Consider the following 21,573-nt stretch of genomic DNA (forward strand, 5'->3'; position numbering starts at 1 on the left):
TCCAGTTATGTTCACTTATGACATTAGTGTGTAATTATGAATCAAAAGCAGTCATGACCTTTTTCACTTGACTGTTCTTGTTACAATCATGTGTTCTAATCAGAATTGTTTCTATTCAGATATGGATCTTTCCCAGTTGTGAAATGGTTCTTCAGATTGATGAAAAATAAGTGTTAATATGGTTCTGTGAAACACCTTTTTGAAAATGGTTCTGTATAGCTCACAAAGGATTGTCCGGCTGTTACAACAGAAGAACACTTGTTAGTGCTGTATAGAACCATACACCCCACATTCTCCATGAATCTGAGGAACAATTTCAGCATGCAGCTGGTTATATACAGAAATTATGGTTCTAAGTAGAAGGACCCTCTTTTTTTAAGAGTGTAGAATTAAAAATGCCATTGATTAAATGTGCTTTTACGAGTGATATATGTTACTGTCATCTGCTGTGATTGGCTGACCCTGCATGTACCAGTCTTCCAGAATGTGTTCCTGGCTGAAGCACTCCTTATAACCAGCATGAAAGAGCAGTTGTATGTAAATCTGCTTTATGTAAATGTTTTTTTTACATTGGCTGTCATTTTTAAACATTTCGTGATTTAAAACTGGAGTAGGTGATTTTGTAGTAACCATTAGATTTTGAAGAAAATGAATCCAAAAAATGTTCTTCCCCTACTTTTGCTCTCCTTCTAAAAACACTCCTCTAAAACACAGAACTGGTACTGCTTGATAAAATCTTACAACTCAAAGTAGAGTCTATTTAGATCATAAAACAATGGTTTCTGCACTCCAGAAGTGTGTTATTAATCAGGTATTAAAAGCAGTCATATTGGGCTTTAAGTTTCATGTGTCCCTGTCTAACATTTACTCATGGTTTGGATGTAGACAGTAGAGTGCTAGTTGGGGCAGAGTATATATTACGTGTGTTGCCAGCCAAGAAAGAAACTAATACAACTCTACCACTTTTTCCTGGCTAGGTCCTCATAGCGAGATCACTTCAGAGGTGAACGTAATCTTCCGTCATGTTTACCTTTTCATATATTCTATGGCATCCAAACGGGTGACTGTGACAGAGTGAGCAAGCAAGCTGCTAGGAGCGAGGTGCCCAAAACTCAGGTTCAAATATAATTTACCTACCTCATGTCTCATTCAGAATGAAAGAAAACACTGACTAATCAATAATAATACACCAAAGTTCACTCTGGTTTGCTTTCTGGTTTCCTCCAGCATGTTTTTGCTAGTAGGTCTTCTCTACCTCTGTCTCTTTTCTGTAACTATCTCCCTCTAGATGTTTCTTGCAGCACTCGTGCTTAGGGCCGGCTCTGATGTTAATATAATAAATAGACAGGTAAGCTTTTTTTTTTTTTCAGCCCGAATGAAAGGATTATATATATTTTTACAGTCCTATGGCCTATATAGACAAGGAACACATTAGTTATGTCATCAGAGCAATTGATTGGACCTTCCTGGTGATTAAAGGTTGTGTTGTCAAGTACTGATAACATCTTATTTGCAGTTTCCTGTGTAACCACATTACACTTACATTCAATCATTAGAACAGCCGTCAAATCTCACGCTTTGATGATTTTCTAAGCGATAGAATGTTCCCGATAGAATGTATATTAGAACACTAATATAATCAGCAGTGAAGGATTTCAACATTACTATCACATTAATACTGCATATTCAAATTGGTGCCTTTATGACATGGTTAAAACCTCATACAACCGTGAATAAACATGTGAAGATAACATATAATGAAAATGTGTCAAACTTTTTTTTGCTATTTGTCACTGAATTTCATCACTCTGTCCCAGTCAGATCAGACTCTGCTGCATTGTTCTGTAAAGGTCTACTGGGTTTTTTCTCTTATCTTTGATAATAGAATAAAGTACGCTTTGTCAGTGGCAGTGCAATCTGAAGCTAATGATCCACTTTGTGCGTGTATCGATTAATAAACGTGGACGATAACATACTATCTTACGAAGTTCCATCTAATCTGACTATGGTACAAAATGTCAATGAGTCTATAGCAGCATAATCAAACCCCTCCTGCACATAGTCCAACTACTGTTCAAAATTCGGTATATAATTGACATTCCAAAAGCATGAGCTCTTACCAAAGAATGGTAAATTATTACAACTGAGTAATAAACAGTGTAGTCTATGTACAGAACCCAGGAAGAGACATTTATTATTTTTTTTTACTTTACCACTGCTATGCTTCTGATCCTAATGAATCTACAGTATATTAACAATATGCAGTGAGATGAATAACATAGACTCTACATGCTTATGGGTAATTCAGATCTTCAGGAACCCCAAAAAGGGGCCACAATGTTTCACTTTCTACCTCCCAGTGTGTTGTTTCCCAGTTCTATGTTTTCCTTGGCTCTGATACTTTAGGTGCTAGGAAACAGCACATGTGTGGGGTGCACAAGTTTCTGTTAACTGCACAAGGCCAAATCGTAGCTGTCCAAATAAAAACATTTTCCCTTCTCCTACAATGTTTTTTTTTCGACAGCAGTGAATTCTCTGCTCTGCTCTGACCACTGCTGTTGGTTTTATGTTACAGAGCTGTGCTCTCTATTATAGATCCCAAAGACCTATAACCTTGCATAGTTTAGCTATTTAGATCTATTCCTGACCCATCAAATCACTGTCTTTGAAATGTCCTTGAACGTTTCTTGTCTGACCGGCACTAATTTCACTTATAGCGTCGTCCATTTACTTACTTATGTAGACCATTTAGCATTCAGCCTTGCACTGCGTTGATTTACTCTTTAGAAATTGCCGCCGCCACGCCTATCGCGCGTCCTCATTGGCTGCACCCCGCTTCTACGTCACCGCAACTCATGGATATTCATCGAGGAGGCGGCAACAAGGAGGAACTGGCTGCTGCTGGTTCTGGCACACGAAGACATACACACACGTACTGCTACTCACACACATAAATACCTAACGGAGAGAGGACAACACAAAGACAGCTCTGCCCGCTTCACCGCTGAAGACGAACGGAGTCAGGTAAGCAGCCCTCTCTCGGTTTGTTCATCTGTGTGTATGTGTGTTTCTGCTCTATCAGCCTCTGGGTATTTGTCGTCGCCCTGTTTACATCATGAGTGGAGCAAGTAAACAAAACAGACTCACAGCTGTCGACACTACAGCTCTGTACTATCAGATCCTTTAGTGTACATTGTGTTCTTCCAAACCCTCTCTGACTTAATGTCTTCTCCTCCTACGTACGGCATTGTTTCCGGATGAAGAGTAGTCATCTTTCACCTGTAATAAGTCATTTACATTTACAGATATTGTACCGTTTACCAGAGTCTTTATTTTTCTTTACCATACGAGGGAAAACCCCATTTCTAGTCACATTATAAAGTGTTAAATCCTAGTTTGTGTGTAGCATTAGTCTCGGCTGGTTTGGCACACTTACGTGGCAGTACTCCTTCTTTTGTCTGGTTCAAAAAAAACACCAAAACTTTTCGTTCCTCTCTTTCCCTTGTTGCTGTTCACGAATTTAAATGTAATATCAGAAGGACACCGGAACCCGCTCTTTCTTTTTCCACCACAAAAGCCGGTGATTGTTGTATAAACGCATCCTTTGAGTGTGAAAAAGTACAATATCATTCACAGAAGAGGATTAAAAATGTCCACACTGAGCCTTATCAGATCAGTGCCCTATCTCTAATTGCTTTAAGTGTACTTTTGGTACTATAAGCTTTACTTGGATTACACTTGGTACTTAGACCTGGGGCACAGTGCAGTTTTAAGGCTGGCGTCTAAACTCTTTTTTTCTCTGTGTGTGTGAGTCACACAATCATGTATCTGTGAATTGTGGGGACCTTACATAGACTTCCATTAATTTTGTGGAGACATAGCATTAACGTTTCTGTAAGTACCAGCAGATTAACCTTAACACCACAACATGCCTTCACCTTAAATAAGTAATAGTTTACAATTTGGAGACCAGCAATTAAAGTGTGTCAACGGGTTTTGGTCCTCTCACTGTTATACATTATTAGTAAAACACACACACACACAATATACCTTTCACTTTTCTCTGTATCTTTCCTGTAATTTTATGACAATGTTATTTTTTTTTTTACTAAAACCACAAAACAAAATGTCTGGGAGAAATTTGCAGGTACGTTTAAAATTCCAAAACCAAGTGTGAAAAAATGCACTGAAGTAGTGGAAATAGCCGGTAAGTGTTTAAAACTATGTGAAAGAGAAAATCAAGTTGATGGTTGAGCCTTGGTTCTGCTTTCATTTTGAGCTGCCATTAAAAAGAACAAACTTACATAAAGACAGTATAAAATGCTAATATTGCTTTCCCACTAATTCAACTATAGTATTTTTTTCACGTACATAACCAGAGTTATTCTTCACCTCAACAGAGTACAGTGTTTAACTGAATAAGCAGAGGAAGCTGAGCTGTCCGTTTAATGTAGTTCATTAAACTTTATTCATATACCCATGGTTAATTGTTTAATTAACCAAGCGAGACACCTTATCCCCAGAAATGCTCCCCGGGTGAACAGAGTGGCAGCCGCCCTGAGTGTGTGTTCACTGTCCCTAATCACTAGTGTGAGTGTGTGTGTGTGTGTGTGTGTGTTCACTGCCACAGTGAGTGAAATTTCATTGTACTATTGTACAATGACCATAAAGCACAATTTCAAATTTCACACACAGGCACCCTGCACGAAAGGGGTTATTAGGAAAAAAAAAGGCTGTCACATCCCTCTTTCAGTTCACTTCTATAACATTCTCTACTCCGGTACTGTCACACATCTGAGTTGAGAAAGAGCAAGAGAGAGGACAACTGTGCCTCCTGGCATGTGTCCTAGTGCTCTGCTTCTCTTTGTAAGTTGGGAAATGGCTTGTCTCCACTGCTGCTGTGTGCCATGCTGTGGAGTGGTACTGTTCGGTCTGAAAGTGGCCATGGATGGAGAAAAGCCATGCATTTAGTCTCAGATAAAATCCAAATTGTTGTTGATATGTTATAAAGTTCTTCGTTGTTCAGTGTCAGGAAAAGCAGACAAGTTTAACAAAAAATGACACAGTATTTAGTTTCACTCCGTTTTAAAAGTTGGCTGAACTTTTTTTCACTCTCTTCGTTAGTAAAGTCTGTTCCCAGAGGCCAAAATGGGGGTACTTCTGAACTGTCTGTGCATGAGTCAGACCAGTCAGTGTCCCTGGGATTGTGGTACACTGTGTTCAATATTCAATTCTTTTTGCCCCATTGAACCTTACATAGAACAGTAATTATAATAACATATATTATAATTAAATATTTCACCCTGTTTTTTTTAGCCCCAGTCTAACATAGTTGTTAGCTAGTGCCATTTTTTAAAAAACATATTATTAAACAGCATTTTTATTTCAGTTTTGGAAACTTATTTGTCTTTTACTTTGACTTTCTGTTCTGTAAGCCAGTGAGTCACCTTGTCTCTGATTTCCTCAGAAAATATTTCCTGAAAAATACACTTTGACTGGAAATCTAAAAGAAAAGAAAGATGGCTGCTGATTTTTGCACATTATTCTTTCTTCATAATGAAAAGCTATACAAACCTAGTTAAATCATCATTGCCTTGCTTTTTCAGTGTGGATACCTCATTGTCAGTTGGCCGTGACCTCCAACTGTTTTGCCTATCTCTGGTACAGTTCTGATTTGTCCCTCTGTATGGCCATTCTCCTGGAAGGACATTATATGGAGGATGTAGGTTGCGGTTTCTAGGTCACTGAGGGCCCCCCCTCCTCCTCGACACATAAGCAAACACACATACACACGCACTCCTCCCCCATCAGCCGCTTCTTAATCTGTGACCACTGAAGAACATGGACATGTGGTGAGGTTATTATCCAGCCACGGGAATAACACGCTGACATCAGCGCTCATTAAACCCCAATCTGTACTGAGGTCACTGCAACAATAGTGTATTCTCACTGTCATATTGAATCACTTGATTTTATTATTTTTTTACACCATTTGAAAACACCATCTGCCCTTTCAGAGTATGTGCAGTTGTCAGTGTGAAATGTTCAGCAAAAATGGGTCTAACAGTGGCCTGAAATCAGTCTGCATTAACATTAATGGTTTACCTACAAAGTTTGAAAGTGTACTGGAGTACAGGACTGATCCCAGATCATTAAAGCTCTTCCAAACATGACTCATACACAATACAGTGTTCTCAAAGCATTCATTTGTAACATAAAGGAATGACCATGGACCATTACTTCACTTAATCAAATCCACTCTCAGTTCCAGCTTCATTTGCCTTCTCAATGCAGTACCTCAGTCTTTATTGACGCTGATAGTTGATGACTGCTGGTGACCTCTGTTTGTCTTTAAACACTCAGTGCCTGTACTGTAAACTGCCCAAAATAGTAGCATTGTGATTATATATAACATATAATATATACAGTAACACACCCATCTCTGATAGTCACGTACTCACTCACACCTGTGGACAACTTTACACATTAACACTCACTGTACAGTCACTCACACACTGACACCTGTGGACAATTTCACACGACCAGTCCGCTTAATAAAATGTATATATTTATTTTTCTATTGTGGGAGGAGACACAATTTTTGAAAAAGGGACACATTATTTGAGTTTACTAATTGATTAATTTGGGATCTGCAGCTGGTCTTGATTCACTCAGCACAGTAAAAACAACCATCTGTATATTTTCATCTACTGGCCCTACTGTAGTAGCGTCAAAATGTGCAGGAAGTTGGCCAGGAAGATGTTTTCAAACAAGTCCTATTCATAGTCAGGTCACTGTAAGTGAAGATAATGGGGAAGTGGAATAGTTTTTTGTTTACCTTATCTCTTTTTCCCTTGTTTCCCTTTCTGGGCTTAGCAACAAATGACCTTCCACCTTTGCATGAATGAGACGGTATGAGTAAAGGCAGCCTTTTTTTTTTCCTTCTTGAACAACATGTATACACCTCTCAAACCACATCCTGTGACAAAAACAGGGCAGCTGTTTGCAGTTGCTGTTTGGATTAATCCGAAACAGCTGTTGCTACATTGTGGTCAGCCACAAACCAAGTGTCTGCACAGCATCACTCATTTACACATTCACCTTGCACTGGTCTTGTTGGGGTTTCTAGAGCAGGAATGGAGCATCGTTTCCCTCTGCATCACATGGTCCTCTTTTTTGATGGACCAAAGGAAACGTCTGCCTGCCACTTAGCAGTATCTGTCTGAACTTGATTTATAGTTGCCTGCTAAGCAGACACCTCTATTCTTCTTTAGAATCAGTGGGGAATGTCTCGTTGCTCCACAAAAAATGGAAGACAGACCCTGGAATGCTTTCTTTTCAAAGCAGCCTTTCTACTTATTAGCACCTACCAACCCACAATCGGGCCTGGGATAAAACTAGTCATTGTGATTTTGTAAAGCTAAACTTAACAATGTGCAGGTTTTGCTAGCATACTGTAATTTGATATTAACAACTTAGCTGCATTTAGCTCATGGAAATAAGTGGAGAAAGCCCTGATGAGGAATTTAAAATTCTACATGTTTAACACATTCCACAGTGTGTGGTGAAACTACAGATATTTTGCAGCCCTAGGTTGTCATTTAAGGTATTAAAGAACAACTTCGGTATTTGTTCTCGAAACATCACCACATCTGCAACAACCCGTGACATCCAACCTCAGCAGGAAAACACTTCTGCCTTTTCAGCACACTTGTTTTCTTAGCTGCTGGTCACCTACTGAGATATTTCTTGCTGGGATCTTTGTAACAGACACGGCAGAGCTCTGTACAAGCTAAAATTGTGAAGATTAGGAAAGCATATTTTGGCAGATATGATTATATTATCACTACGGCCATGTTGCTCTTACATTATCCGAGAAGGCTATATTTGTTTCTGAGATTAGTTTGTTTTTCCAAGGATTTTGCAAGAGCCTTCTAAGACATTTTTCTGATCTGCATTTTAACAATGAATGCTTTTTAACCTTTTGCTACACAAAATAACATTTATGAGGAAATACTAAATTAATAGCCATTGAATATGATTTTGTGATATGCTTATTCTAACTTACCTGTTCAACAAGATTGTTTCAAAGCAAACATGGTGAATGGGCACAGGATCATGAGATTAAGAAGCAGATGTTATGCTAGTGCAAGATAAAAACTCATAAGCATAAGTTCATATAACTGAATTTTTACTACATGGTCACATACAACTGTATCAACTCAAGGGCCACTGATAGTGGCCATTTAAGGGAAACATACACAATACACAGCAAAAATCCATTGTCCTACACCAGTACTCTCTTCGCTGAGATGGGATAAGCATTTGGCCTGCTGCCTGTTCATCCACTCCCATATGGTGTTCATACAGTAAATGGTAGTAATGAGCTTGGGCTGATCCCAGCAGGGCACATGGGCACTGTAACCATTTTGGTTATTGGAAAATATTTAAAAGCAACCTGCATTTGTAGTTATAAAAGACTCAAATCATTCCATTCACACCCCATCTCATATGTTGCAAACAACCTGGTGTGAGTTCAGTTAGTGAAGTCCATTCCTATGTCAGACTGGCGCCACACAATTGTACTAAAGTTATAAGGATTCCTTTTTGAATGAGACAGGGAATGAGTTAATCAGAAAAGGGGTCATTTGCACAGTTTTAAAGGCTCAGAGATAAGAACAGTGAGTCATAAAGATAAGTTTGCATATGGTCACAAAATAAAAGACCATTCAACCGCATGCTTTTTCAGAGTTTGGCCTCATGGAAAAATGGTTGAGTAACTGTCAGCCGCTTGTGTCCATTTCTACTCTGTGGTTCTACAGTATAAAGGTTTGTGTCAAAGTCTGAATAGTTAAATAAACTCTTTAGTTTAGAAATCTGTGTAGTGTATGGTATCTGTTCGCTATACAGTAAGTGTATGGAGTGCACACTCTAAATTCCATCACCTTACTGCACTGCACTGTGAAGGAACTGGATGATACCAAGACTGTCTTTGGGTGTGTGTGTGTGTGTGTGTATCTGTGGTGGAGCCTAGATGAGTAAGTCAAAGACACCCACATGCTCACAGTGTTGTAATGAAAGGAGTGCTTCAGCCTCAAGCTCTCTTTAGTCTGGCATATAATAACACTGCTTCAGAGCAGCTGCTATAATAACATGCTTATAATCCGAATCTGGCCTTTTCCCTTTTTCCACGTTTCCCTGCCATCGCATGCCTTGTGTCAGGTGTGCCTTTTCCATCTTGGCAGCTTTTAGGACAACGTGTTTATATGTAGAAAGCCTTTCACAGAGAGATGGTCAGGAATGGCATTTATTTGAGTAGGAGCTTGTGTCTTTAAGCACCATTATCCAGTGCTGTCTTCTCTGGATTTCTCTGTGAGAAGTACATCTGTTAAGGCTGCTGTTACAGTTAAGTTAACAGGATAATAGCATGCTATGGCTACACAGATTAAGCTTAGATGTTTAATAGCACACAGAGTATCTCAGGTGTTAAAGCTTGTAGATGTGCCTTAGCTTTTTAGATCAAGTCTTCGCTCATGTCCAGCAGTGAAACCCTCTCCTCACACACACTAGACCCTGAGATACGAGACTCTATTTTCAGAGAGGCTCAATGTCATAAAAGGATGTGCTTTGAAAGTGTGTGTTGATACTTGGGGCCTTTTGAACTGCAGCCGTGAAAGACGTGTGATGCGTGACTCTGCTGGAGCTTCCTTTTATTAACCATCTCACCCTCTATTCCTCTCTTCCCTCAAGATCCCTTAGAAGAGGAGCTTGGACGGCATGCAAAGTTGTGAAATATCTTCGGACAGCACTGATGATCCTCTTAGTAGCGGCTTACGCAGGCATCAACAACCGCGAATAGTAGTAATCGGTGCGGGCTTGGCCGGCCTAGCAGCGACCAAAACCCTTCTGGAGAACGGCTTCACCAATGTCACGGTGCTAGAGGCCTCGGACCGCATTGGAGGCAGAGTGCAAAGTGTTCAATCTGGTGAGATGCAGATTGTTTCATTTCTATGTTTCCCCTCATTTCACTAACTCCAAATTTCACTGTTAGAATTCCACATATATTCAGTGATGTTAAAGATCAGTTATAAACTAATTCTTATTACCTGTCTCATTATGAAGAAGGAGAAAAGAAGTGATTGGTCTTTCCATCCTAATCTCCTCTCATTCCTTTTCTGTCTTTCAGGTAAAACCACATTGGAACTTGGAGCCACCTGGATCCATGGCGCAAATGGGAACCCCATCTACCACCTGGCTGAAGACAATGGTCTTCTGGAGCACACCACGGAGGAGGAGTGCAGCGTGGGCCGCATCAGCCTCTACGCCAAGAATGGCGTGGCCCACTACCAGACTAACAGTGGCAAGCGCATCCCCAAAGATCTGGTGGAGGAATTCAGCGACCTGTACAATGAGGTGGGCGTATTATGCATGGGAGCGTTCCATGTTCTGTTCATAGTTAGCTTCTGTAATCCCTGTTGGATACAGTGAAGTTGCTTTTAGCTTTAAACTCAAATGGGTTTTTATTTTGAAATAACATACTTGCCAGATCGTGGTTGTACTGACCTCTTTAACAGCAATCTGGCCTTTGGACCCTCACTTCACTTCCTCACTCATATAAATGCACAACACTTATGTCAGTTACTGAATAATTAATTCATTTTATTTAATGGAAAATAAGCATTAAAAATAAATAACTGATTAAAACGCCTATTAGGGAAATTTCTGGTGAAATCCAGAAGATGTTTTTTATGCTATGAATAATTGAAAGCTGCAAAAATGCTTGTTTAACCCATTTTATGGCAGGAACTGGAAATTACAATCTGTCAATTAGGAGGGAGCTGCCTGACATTCAATATTTACAAATTTATTAAGGTTATAAATTTGTTTTATAAGTTTTATAGCTTTATTATAATCCCAAATAAATGACTTTCTAGAAGCTGTTTTTTTCCTGATTTTTAGAAAAGGGATGTATGAAGTACACATATATCATCCCACTCACCCCTGTTGCACGGCCAAGCAACATATCAACATGTGTTTTTGGATTTCTGGAGGAAACCCATATGCACACAGGGAGAACACAACAAAGTTCTCACAGACTGTAACCAGATGTGGGGTTTGAACCCCAGGAACACAGAGCCATGTGACAGTAATACTAACTGCAGGGCCACAATGCCACTATATACATATATATATATAATATTTAAAATATAAAATAATATTGAAAAATCCTCTAACATTAGCTACTAACACTTACACTAGGTAATATTTAAAGGTGAACGAGGTGCTTTAGGTTTTGTGGAGAACTAAAATAGTATCTTTGTGTTCAACATGTAGTCAAGCTTTTCTCAGAACATTTAATAAGACACATCTTACAATTCCATTTGTGAATCAGGAAATGTCCAATTACAGGCCCCCATGGATTTATAGCTACTCTCAAAGACAGCAGACATGAAAAAATGATCATTGATTGCGTTAACATCCATAGTTTTTTGGATGTTTCCACTGATGCAGCAAGTGCACACACTGATGTGGAGATGTATTCATTTTTCCATGTATTCATCTGATCATCATTTAAGACTTAAGACTGTTTCCTTGGTTCTGTGGCTTATTTCTGGACCATGGGTTTCCTTCACATGGGCCAGAAGATTAATAACAATGTTAAAAGTAATTCATCAGCATACTATGGCCAGGAAAATATTGGGTTTTTAAAAAAGGTTTCTATTCATTTGTCTAAATCGTTTAGATTTGCATCTCAGATTTAGATGAAGATTAAAGATTAGTAACTTAACCCTAATACAAAAGTAATACACCCTGTTTAAATTATGAAATGATGGCTTATTCGTTGTACACCAGGTCAGCGATAGTACATAATATCAGATTGTGTAGTGTGTACTGCTGATTCTAAAGAATGAATCATTAATGTTTATTCATTGCTTGCAAAAGTAACAGTATCAGATCGGAACGGTATCAGATTCAGTGCGTGTAAAGGACCACAACACTCGCAGAGGAAGTTGCGCCATATCATGTTACATTAGTAAAGGCCCCCAGAGCAGATGTTCACTGATTTGAAGGAGTGATTACAGTGATTCATTGTGTGTGTAAGGTGATGTGGAGTGACTTGCCTGTAAGGCAGTTTTCAAGTGAGGTCATTGCCGTTTGTGGTCTGCTTAGGTTTTTAAGCGATGCCTTGTTGACAGATTTTGCCATTTTATGTTTGTGGGTTTATAATAGGTTTAAATCTGATGTTAGTGGACAGTGTGGTTATTAAATATATATTGCACTTAATTAATATTGTGGTATAATCAGTACTTCCAGAACATTGAACAAATGGGCAAAACAAGTTATAGAGTCGGTCAGTAACAACCACCAATGTAACAACACCACAGTAACAAGAAGCTGATTGGATGCAGCCCAGTTGTGACACCGTCTTATTTTGTTACATTTAACCCATACTCCTAATGTTCAGAAAACAGAGTAGTGTGATTCATAACACATATTGTACTTAATGTTTTCAAGTTTTGTGATGTTGTTTGTTTGACATTGCACCCATAGAAGTGGGAGGAACTGGCTATAGATCAACACAAAAACAGCAAACTATGTAGGTTTCCAGTTTGTGTTCCTGATGAGTGTGTGAGTCACTAGCTGTTATTTGGCTGGCTCCTGACCTGTGTTCTGCTGGGTTTTCCACTCAGCCTATTGCCTGATCAGTCTTGTGATTGTACTCTCACGTGAGGAGACTTTTCTCCCTCTTTCTCGGAAAAAGGGCTCGTTTTCTATGTGCACTTTCTAGGTGCCAGATTAAAGTTCACGTTCTAAGCAAAGCTACACCACCATGAACCTTCTCTTTTGCTCCTTTTCCTTGGTCTGTGTTTATCTAGGCACAGTCATGTATTTAATTCTTCAGTCCTCCCTCAGGGCTTTGGCAAATGACCCACAAGGAAACGTAATGCACTAATATGTTCCATCCATAGCAGCTAATGAATTCAAGGGCACAGCCTTGGTTTTGTGTAGATTGACATGATAATGTAAGGAACACTGTATTAATCATTAACTTATCTTTTTCTGTCCATACTTTATGTTCTTTCCGTTTTTTATTATGCTATTTCTCCTGGATTCTTTTATTTACATCCATTCTGCCCCCTCTCTCTGAATTCACTCCACTGACTGCAGGTGTATGAGCTGACTCAGGAGTTTTTCCAGAATGGAAAGCCTGTGGGCGATGAGAGTAAGAACAGCGTGGGGATCTTCACTCGGGATCTGGTACGGAAAAAGATCATGCTGGATCCCGAGGACTCAGACAGCACCAAGAAACTCAAGCTGTCCATGCTACAGCAGTACCTCAAGGTAAACATCGTATACCTGTTTATATTCCTTATGGAAATGAGCTAAACTTTATAGAAGGAACCATTTCATCCTCAAAAAACACCATAAATTTGGATACTTTTTGTTGTTCCATTCTTCACTGAATAATCCATAGAATGTAGAGTTTAAATTAATGGAATTACAAGGATTGAAATGCCATAAAACAGGCCTGAAAATTCAGTAATTCAGAGGCCTTTCCGTGCAGTCATCCTCAGCTGAAAACAATTAACATAATAAACATGCATCAAATTTTCTAATGAGCCTTTAATCCTTTTCATATTTAGCAGGATATATATCTGCAATGTACTTTCCACTGACAACTGTTTTGCTGTAGAAGTCACAGCTTGCTCAAACTTGCTGGATCTAAGAACAGATGATTTATAGGCTATAAAAATGTAGCAATAAGGAGATGCGTTTTCCAACAAGCTAAAGCAAAGCCTGTGAGGGAATTGGTGAACTCATGTGACCTACTCTTTTCGTGCTAGCGCTCAGAACAGAATGTGGCCAGAGCTAGTTTGTGCTGGAAAAAAGCTGATTTAGAGCAAAATAACGTGACTTCCTTCTGCATTTATGCTAATGACATCCCATGATTGCTGAACCCTAGGACTGCTAAATCGCTTGGGCTGTCAAGAGATTACCAGAATCTCATGCAGAGACATATGCATGTGAATGGACACACGCACAGTTGTTTTTATAGCTCTTGGGGACTTGTGTGTGTACAATTTAATATAATATTTAGCATATAATTGTGTACAATTTCTAACAGGACATAGTTTTCCTGCTGTAATCTTTTATGTTCATTTGTGCTCATATCTTACTTTTTCTTCTGTCTTTTTACTTCAGTAAGTTCATTTAACTGACATGCCTTGTCAGAATACATGACATTTTTTATGAAGGCCAAATTGATGAGACAGTGAGTGGACAGTGATTTCCAAGCACAGAGGCAGAATAAGGCACAGAAAAGAAACTGCTGTTCTCTAGTTTGTTTATTCATGTTGATTTAATCAGTGCAGACTGGAAAGTACATTTATGGCCACTGCACTGACTGAAGTGTTCACAACCTGCTCCTGTTGAAATCCTAAGAAAAATCCTTGTATTTATCCTTGTATTTTTTTAATCAACAATTAATTTTTTATTCACCACCTTTACACCAGTAACACAGTGAAGACAACACTTTTATTTATTTAATGAATCACTGAATGCTCTGGAATGTGTGTGTGTGTGTGTGTGTGTGTGTGTGTGTGTGTGTGCACATGTTTTGTCTTTCTCAGGTGGAGAGCTGTGAGAGCAGTTCCCCCAACATGGATGAGGTTTCTCTTAGTGAGTTCGGAGAGTGGACGGAGATTCCCGGTGCCCATCATGTCATACCGGCCGGCTTCATCAAGGTGGTGGAGCTGCTGGCTCAGGACATCCCGGCTCGTGTGCTTCACCTGGGCAAACCCGTCCGCCGCATACACTGGAACTTCAGCTGCCCGGAGGCTGAGGGCAACACTGACAGTGCTGACCACAACCAGGACCAGCGTCCGGGGCCAGCTGCAGTTCGTGTGGAGTCTGAAGATGGGGAGTGGCTGCCAGCTGACCATGTGATCGTGACCGCCTCACTGGGCGTCCTCAAGAAGGCTCACGAGACCCTGTTCTCTCCTGGCCTGCCCTTGGAAAAGGCGCTGGCTATACAGAAGTTGGGCATCAGCACAACGGACAAGATCTTCCTGGAGTTTGCTGAGCCCTTCTGGAGCCCTGAGTGCAACAGCATCCAGTTTGTCTGGGAGGACGAGGCGCAGCTGGAGAGCCCGGCATACCCAGATGAGTTCTGGTATCGCAAGATCTGCAGCTTCGATGTGCTCTACCCACCCGAGCGCTATGGCTACATGTTGAGTGGCTGGATCTGTGGTGATGAAGCACTGCGCATGGAGAGCTGTGATGATGAGACAGTGGCTGAGATCTGCACCGAGCTTCTTCGCAAGTTCACAGGTCAGTGAGGGCAGTGTGTGATAGTCAACTATCACGTCAGCAAATTTTGGACTAAAACTTAATAAAGCATGAGAAATATCTTTAAATGAGAAGGCTGTTCAAAAAGTTTTTCAATAATGATATAATCCACTAATCAAGTGAAATTTTCTAAGGTTATATAAAGACAACATCACACTCCTGTGATGGACAGTCACTCCTCCGGGTGACTGTCTGTGAGGAGTGTGGTGTGTTCTCACTGTGTCTGCGTGGGTTTCCTCCGGATGACTGTATATGAGGAGTGTGGTGTGTTCTCCCTGTGTCTGCGTGGGTTTCCTCCGGATGACTGTCTGTGAGCAGTGTGGTGTGTTCTCCCTGTGTCTGCGTGGGTTTCCTCCGGGTGACTGTCTGTGAGGAGTGTGGTGTGTTCTCCCTGTGTCTGCGTGGGTTTCCTCCGGGTGCTCCGGTTTCCTCCCACAGTTCAAAACCACACGTTGGTAGGTGGATTGGCGATTCAAAAATGTCCGTAGGTGTGAGTGTGTGAGTGAATGTGTGTCTGTGTTGCCCTGTAAAGGACTGGCGCCCCCTCCAGGGTGTATTCCCTGCCTTGCACCCAGTGATTCCAGGTAGGCTCTGGACCCACGGCGACCCTGAACTGGATACGCGGTTACAGATAATGAATAAATGAATGAATTTAATAAGTGATTATTTTTTGAGTAAAGCTAATTGCTAGATTAAAATTGGGTAAACATGTTTAAAAAGAAAAATATAAATGTAATAAATTGTATATGTATTTTTCCTTATACCTATACTGAGAATTTTTCTAAAGCCCTGTATATGAGAAACAAAGCCTAAATCTTTCATTGCTTCCCCTTTATTGTTATGAACATCTAAAAAAAAAAGAAATACTAACCCTTTATTGAAAAATTGGATTCTGTAACTGCCACTTATCTCCTGGGCATTAAGTTTGGTCTTGTTTCTGAACAGCTTCTATATTAATTCAGGATAATGAACTTTTTGTTTTAAAAAAGAAAAAACACTGCTCATATCCGAGATTCCTCTTCTGCTCAGTGTAATCCCAGCTATTGCGTGGATTAAATAAATTCCACCAGCAGCACACAGATGCACCAATATAAAGCAACTCTTTCACTTGGCACTTTCACATGCCACTTGAACTTTTAGGTGTATTGAATTATGATTTTTATACTGTTTGAGTTGTATTACTCACTGGTTCTCATCATCACACTGACTCACCTCAGACTATTTCCACTCATTTCACCTCTGCTGGTCCTCTGGATAAAGGATATGATGTCAGAGTTTACTGACTTTAGGGCTTTGCCTTTTACCAGAGTGGCTTGCCATTTTGCTCGGTGAGTCATACAGTATGACGGCTATGGCTCCAAGCGTCTATCAAGATTCCAGCGACTTTAATGAATGCTCAAGGCAAAAAGCATCATAAAAGCAGTATGGAGAACCAGAACTGTGATATGCTTTTTTTGTGCCATATTCATGATGCACAGTGAATTAGTTAAAATAATAGTGAAATTATAAGGTATGCAAAATGACTCTAAAGTATATTTAATATTTTATTTTGTATGTAAATGTACATGTAACAGTGCATATCTTTGATACTGTTACATTAATGAATTACTGAAACATTAGCTTTTTTTCTGACACACATAACTCTACAAAGGAGGGAAATTGTTTAAAATGTTATTATTAAATGAATCAAATGTTATTATTAAATTAATTGAACATGTTATTGATCAGACAGTTTGAATTGCAATGCCAAACTACTCATCCCCCATTAATGTCAGCACTCTGTGAGGTCACACAATCAGATTAAAGGGTCCTGCCACACATCCTTGTGGGAGCTGTGTGTGTGTGTGACTTCAGTGGGCAGCCGTGGCTCTGATGTAGGTCAGTCTGTTTTAATCCCTCTCCCTGCCAGGCTTCTGACTGATAGATACTACCGTCTGTCGTACCTGCGTTAATTGGAGCTGTGAAACGTGACTGGACCAGCACGTCAGGGCGGAATGACATTTTCTCATCAGGTCAATTGGACACAGCTAAAACTGTTGGTTCAAATAGATAAGAATTGCTAGAAGCTAAATGAATCATGAACATAAAATGCTGTTTCCAAAACTAGCCTATGTAAGCCTATCTAAAGCTACCCATGTAAAGCCAAGCATGTGGGAACGGATAACGAAACACTAGTGGAGATATCTACCAAAATAACAGTTCTCTAAGGCATCTTTTTAAGCTGCTGTACACAAAATGTTATTGGACAACTCAAGGCTCTTGGAGGAGAATATTAATTGGCAATTCTGTTACATCAGCTGACAGAAGTATTGGCTAGTATCCTGCCAAGCGACAAAGTCAGAAGAAGGGCCATACATGTTATATTTTGTTTTTTAATGAGGAATACAGAGCTGTCAAGTCTACTCCTAATTCAAGTGCAAAGACCTGAGAAGTGGCAGTAACGTACGGACATGATGAATGTTAAAATGTTGGATTGGATTGTTTGCCTTTCTACACTATGTGCCTCAAACCCAACTGACTTGTCCCACCTGAAATACTGACATGAAAGATCATCAAAGAGAAAACATGATATAATGTGACATAATATAAACAAACGTATAATTGCATAACCTTAAAACCTTTGTTAGTACTTGCACATGAAAGATGTTATTACAGACTTAGGATGCTTTAGCTGGATTTGTGGGAAAATGCAGTGTGGACAGGCTGCAAGATTTTCACAGAAACTGTCAGCTGCTCTCTCTCTCTTGTTTTTTTTTTCCTGGATGCATTTAGAAAAGACAAGACTTCTGGCAAGGCCACCGTGTTCGGCTACAAATAATGGGTGAGGAAGTGAGAAAGACAGAGCAGAGCAATTACTGAAAGTGTGTATGCATTCTCTGACTGAAACGGAATTTTTCAAAGAAAAGGGACTTACACAAAAGACATTGACAAGAAGGATGTGTACAGAATGCACACAACAATTATAGATTTACTAGCTTCTGAACACCAGGTCCAGTTACAAAACCACTATTTCCTTAAGTATCCAACAAACCCTCATTTGCATTTAAGCCTTGCACAAACTTGATATTTAAAATCAATGTCCAGTAATAAATGTAATTATGTTATATCCCTTTTCCACTAATTTACGCAGTCCCCATGGGGTCTTAAATAAACATCTTTGGTCAAGCAACTGCAAAGATCAAGTACCACAGCACTGTTCTCACCCTGGCAATACCGCCCGACCGGAATGGCTGGTTTAATGGCTGTGGAACAGGGCCCATTTTTTTCCTCTGATATTATCTCTATTCTGATATCAGATTTGCAATATCACTCTCTAACGTCAGTGTATATTGTTTTACAGGGAACCAGAACATTCCGAAGCCAAGGCGTATCCTGCGCTCAGCGTGGGGCAGTAACCCATACATCAGGGGTTCGTACTCCTTCACCCGTGTGGGCTCCAGCGGAGGAGACGTTGAGCGTCTGATTGAGCCCCTGCCCTATGGCAAGAGCACCAAGGCTCCGGTCAGTAAGACTTTTGGATAAAGGGCTGAGCACATACATTTTCATATAATGAGAATCTAGTAGATCATCATTTTTGCAGTAGATATTAAGGGCTGATTTCATATTAATTTAAATTAGTTATAGTTCTTTAGTAAATATATCATAAACTCGCTAATGTCTCACCATTATCTGACGTTATATCGTTGGTGAGAATGATTCATATCAAATTACTACAAGCTTGTGTTAATGCCTGTGGCAGCTGCAACTTCGAAAGGCAAATGATATAATGATTGCCCACATAATCATTTGGTAATTCACATAAGGTACATAAGACTCAGGATAGAGGAGTTGTGTTGATGTTTACATCTAGTTCACTGAGTATAGTTCTGTTGACAGAGAGTGTTTAGTGTGTTTTAAACCTGGTCTTGGCCAGAAGCACTGGGACTGTAACCAGACTACACTGAGGAGGACAGATTAGGATCAGCTCTCTTTTTGGCCAGACAACAGCTCCACACTCAAAAGGGGGACAACTAATATTCAAAGGATGTAAAATTCGTAGTTCTCATCTCAGTAACTAAATCTATAAGTGACATTAAAATGTGTATGCAGTAAACACTAACTTGCATGAATGGCACAGATTATCTTTAAACGTAATAAATACTATACACACAATATACTCTGTGGTGAAAACTCAAACAGTAGTAGTTTTATTGCAGAAAGAAAAAGCAAATATAAACTGACACATGGAATAACTTGTGCTGGTGCAGAGTGCACTACCCTCAACCACTGACCCACGTTCTAGGCACTTGTTCCTAGTTTATCACTCTGTCTATCTTTTCAATGTCACACTGACACACGCTTAAACACTAACACACAATTGCAGGGTTGAAAGGAACACTCTGACCCTTCATAATGCAACAGGAAAAGGTGTGGTGCAGACAGAAATCAGTTTCCACTGGTACAGCAGTTCTGAAATTCATCTGCTTTAGTAATTATAGCAGTAATCATATAAAAATGTGAGTTGCGGTGAGTTTCTCATGTTTCATTTATAATTGCTGCAATTACACCAGTGATTAGTCAAAATTGTACCTATGTGTGACACCAAATATTATGTGACTTAAGTTTAGTGCTGCCCAGTTTATGTCAAAGCAGGAGAACATGCCATATAGTGGACACTGGAAGCCCATTAACAGGTCATGTTCCAGACGTACATGTTGTCTTCAAGAGCAGAAAAAACACAGACACCTAGAGGGTTTTAAACTATTCTCTTCTTCCTCCACAGCCTTTACAGGTGCTGTTTGCTGGTGAAGCCACACACAGGAAATACTATTCCACTACACATGGTGCTTTGCTGTCAGGTCAGAGGGAGGCGAACCGCTTGATTGAGCTCTACCATGACCTCTTCAATGCAGAAACCACAAAGCCTAACATGTAAAAAAATAAATAAAAAATAAAAAGAACCACTAACTAGTGATAAACAAATCTGTGTTTTATGCTATCTTTATTCTAAATAATTAAACATGTATGAAAAACATATTAGGGGCATTACACCAATAACTAAAAAAAGAATCTTTTACTGTATGTAGATTTAGACTTATTTAGATATGACTTGAGATGTACTGTAAAGGCGGCCGAGTTGGCTGCCATCTCTGGTTCTTATCCTTCTCTGATTGATTGTTTTTTTAATTGATAAGTTATATGTTTTTAACACACCTGTAATTTAACTTTTTTTGTAAGTGCCTTCTGTATTTAATGTGTCATTTAAAAATGAAACAAAAACAAGTGGCTATGAATAAAGTGTATATTAATGTGAAAAAAACTAACAAACAGTGTCCTCCACTCTTTTTAAGTTCCAGTTTCTTCTGGGTTTTTCCCATGGTTACAGCAGTACACAGCTTTACAAAGAGAAATTGTGTTTTATTGTTTTCCTTTAGAACAGCAAATTGTCAACAATGAGCAAAGCCTACAATACTGTAATAAGTGATTAATACATGCACATGTTTGTTATTAAACCTTTAAAATATATATCATTCATTCATTCATTATCTGTAACCGCTTATCCAGTTCAGGGTCGCGGTGGGTCCAGAGCCTACCTGGAATCATTGGGCGCAAGGTGGGAATACACCCTGGAGGGGGCGCCAGTCCTTCACAGGGCAACACACACACACTCGCACATTCACTCACACCTAAGGACACTTTTTGAGTCACCAATCCACCTACCAACGAGTGTTTTTGGACTGTGGGAAGAAACCCACAGGGACACAGGGAGAACACATCAAACTCCTCACAGACCGTCACCCGGAGAGGGAATTGAACCCACAACCTCCAGGCCCCTGGAGCTGTGTGACTGCGACAAAAATATATATTATATAAATATATATATATATATATATATATATATATATATATATATATATATATATATATATATATATTGTTTCTCTCATCTGAATAGATCAGAAACTTTCCAGTGTTTGAGTATTGACTTTAAATGTCATCATCTCGTTCTGAACTTCCAGTCATACTTTATCCCTCTGAGTACAACTCAGATGGCTATGGAAAAGACAGACTCTTTTAATGTTAAATCTCTTTATATCATTGATATCAGCCTTTATCCTGCATCTATTACTGTATATTGTGTTGACTTACCTGGTCTAGTATAGTTTATAAACAGGATAAATTAAATCCAGAAAAACTGAACTGCTGCCTGAATGAGAACCAATACAATAAAGAAGACTGGAA

The 21,573-nt window shown here is 39.5% G+C and overlaps 1 protein-coding gene across 1 annotated transcript; it reads left to right on the plus strand.

Moving 5' to 3' along the window:
• The first annotated feature begins 2,893 nt into the window (after positions 1-2,893).
• smox (spermine oxidase) lies at positions 2,894-20,658 on the plus strand. The gene is made up of 7 exons (XM_066660934.1): positions 2,894-3,024; positions 9,751-9,985; positions 10,187-10,413; positions 13,171-13,344; positions 14,634-15,333; positions 18,692-18,852; positions 20,114-20,658. The coding sequence occupies exons 2-7, from the start codon at positions 9,778-9,780 to the stop codon at positions 20,264-20,266; spliced, it is 1,623 nt and encodes a 540-aa protein (XP_066517031.1). The 5' UTR covers positions 2,894-3,024; positions 9,751-9,777; the 3' UTR covers positions 20,267-20,658.
• Positions 20,659-21,573: the final 915 nt, after the last annotated feature.

Source organism: Hoplias malabaricus, chromosome 2 (assembly GCF_029633855.1).
Source record: "Hoplias malabaricus isolate fHopMal1 chromosome 2, fHopMal1.hap1, whole genome shotgun sequence".
NCBI lineage: Eukaryota > Metazoa > Chordata > Actinopteri > Characiformes > Erythrinidae > Hoplias > Hoplias malabaricus.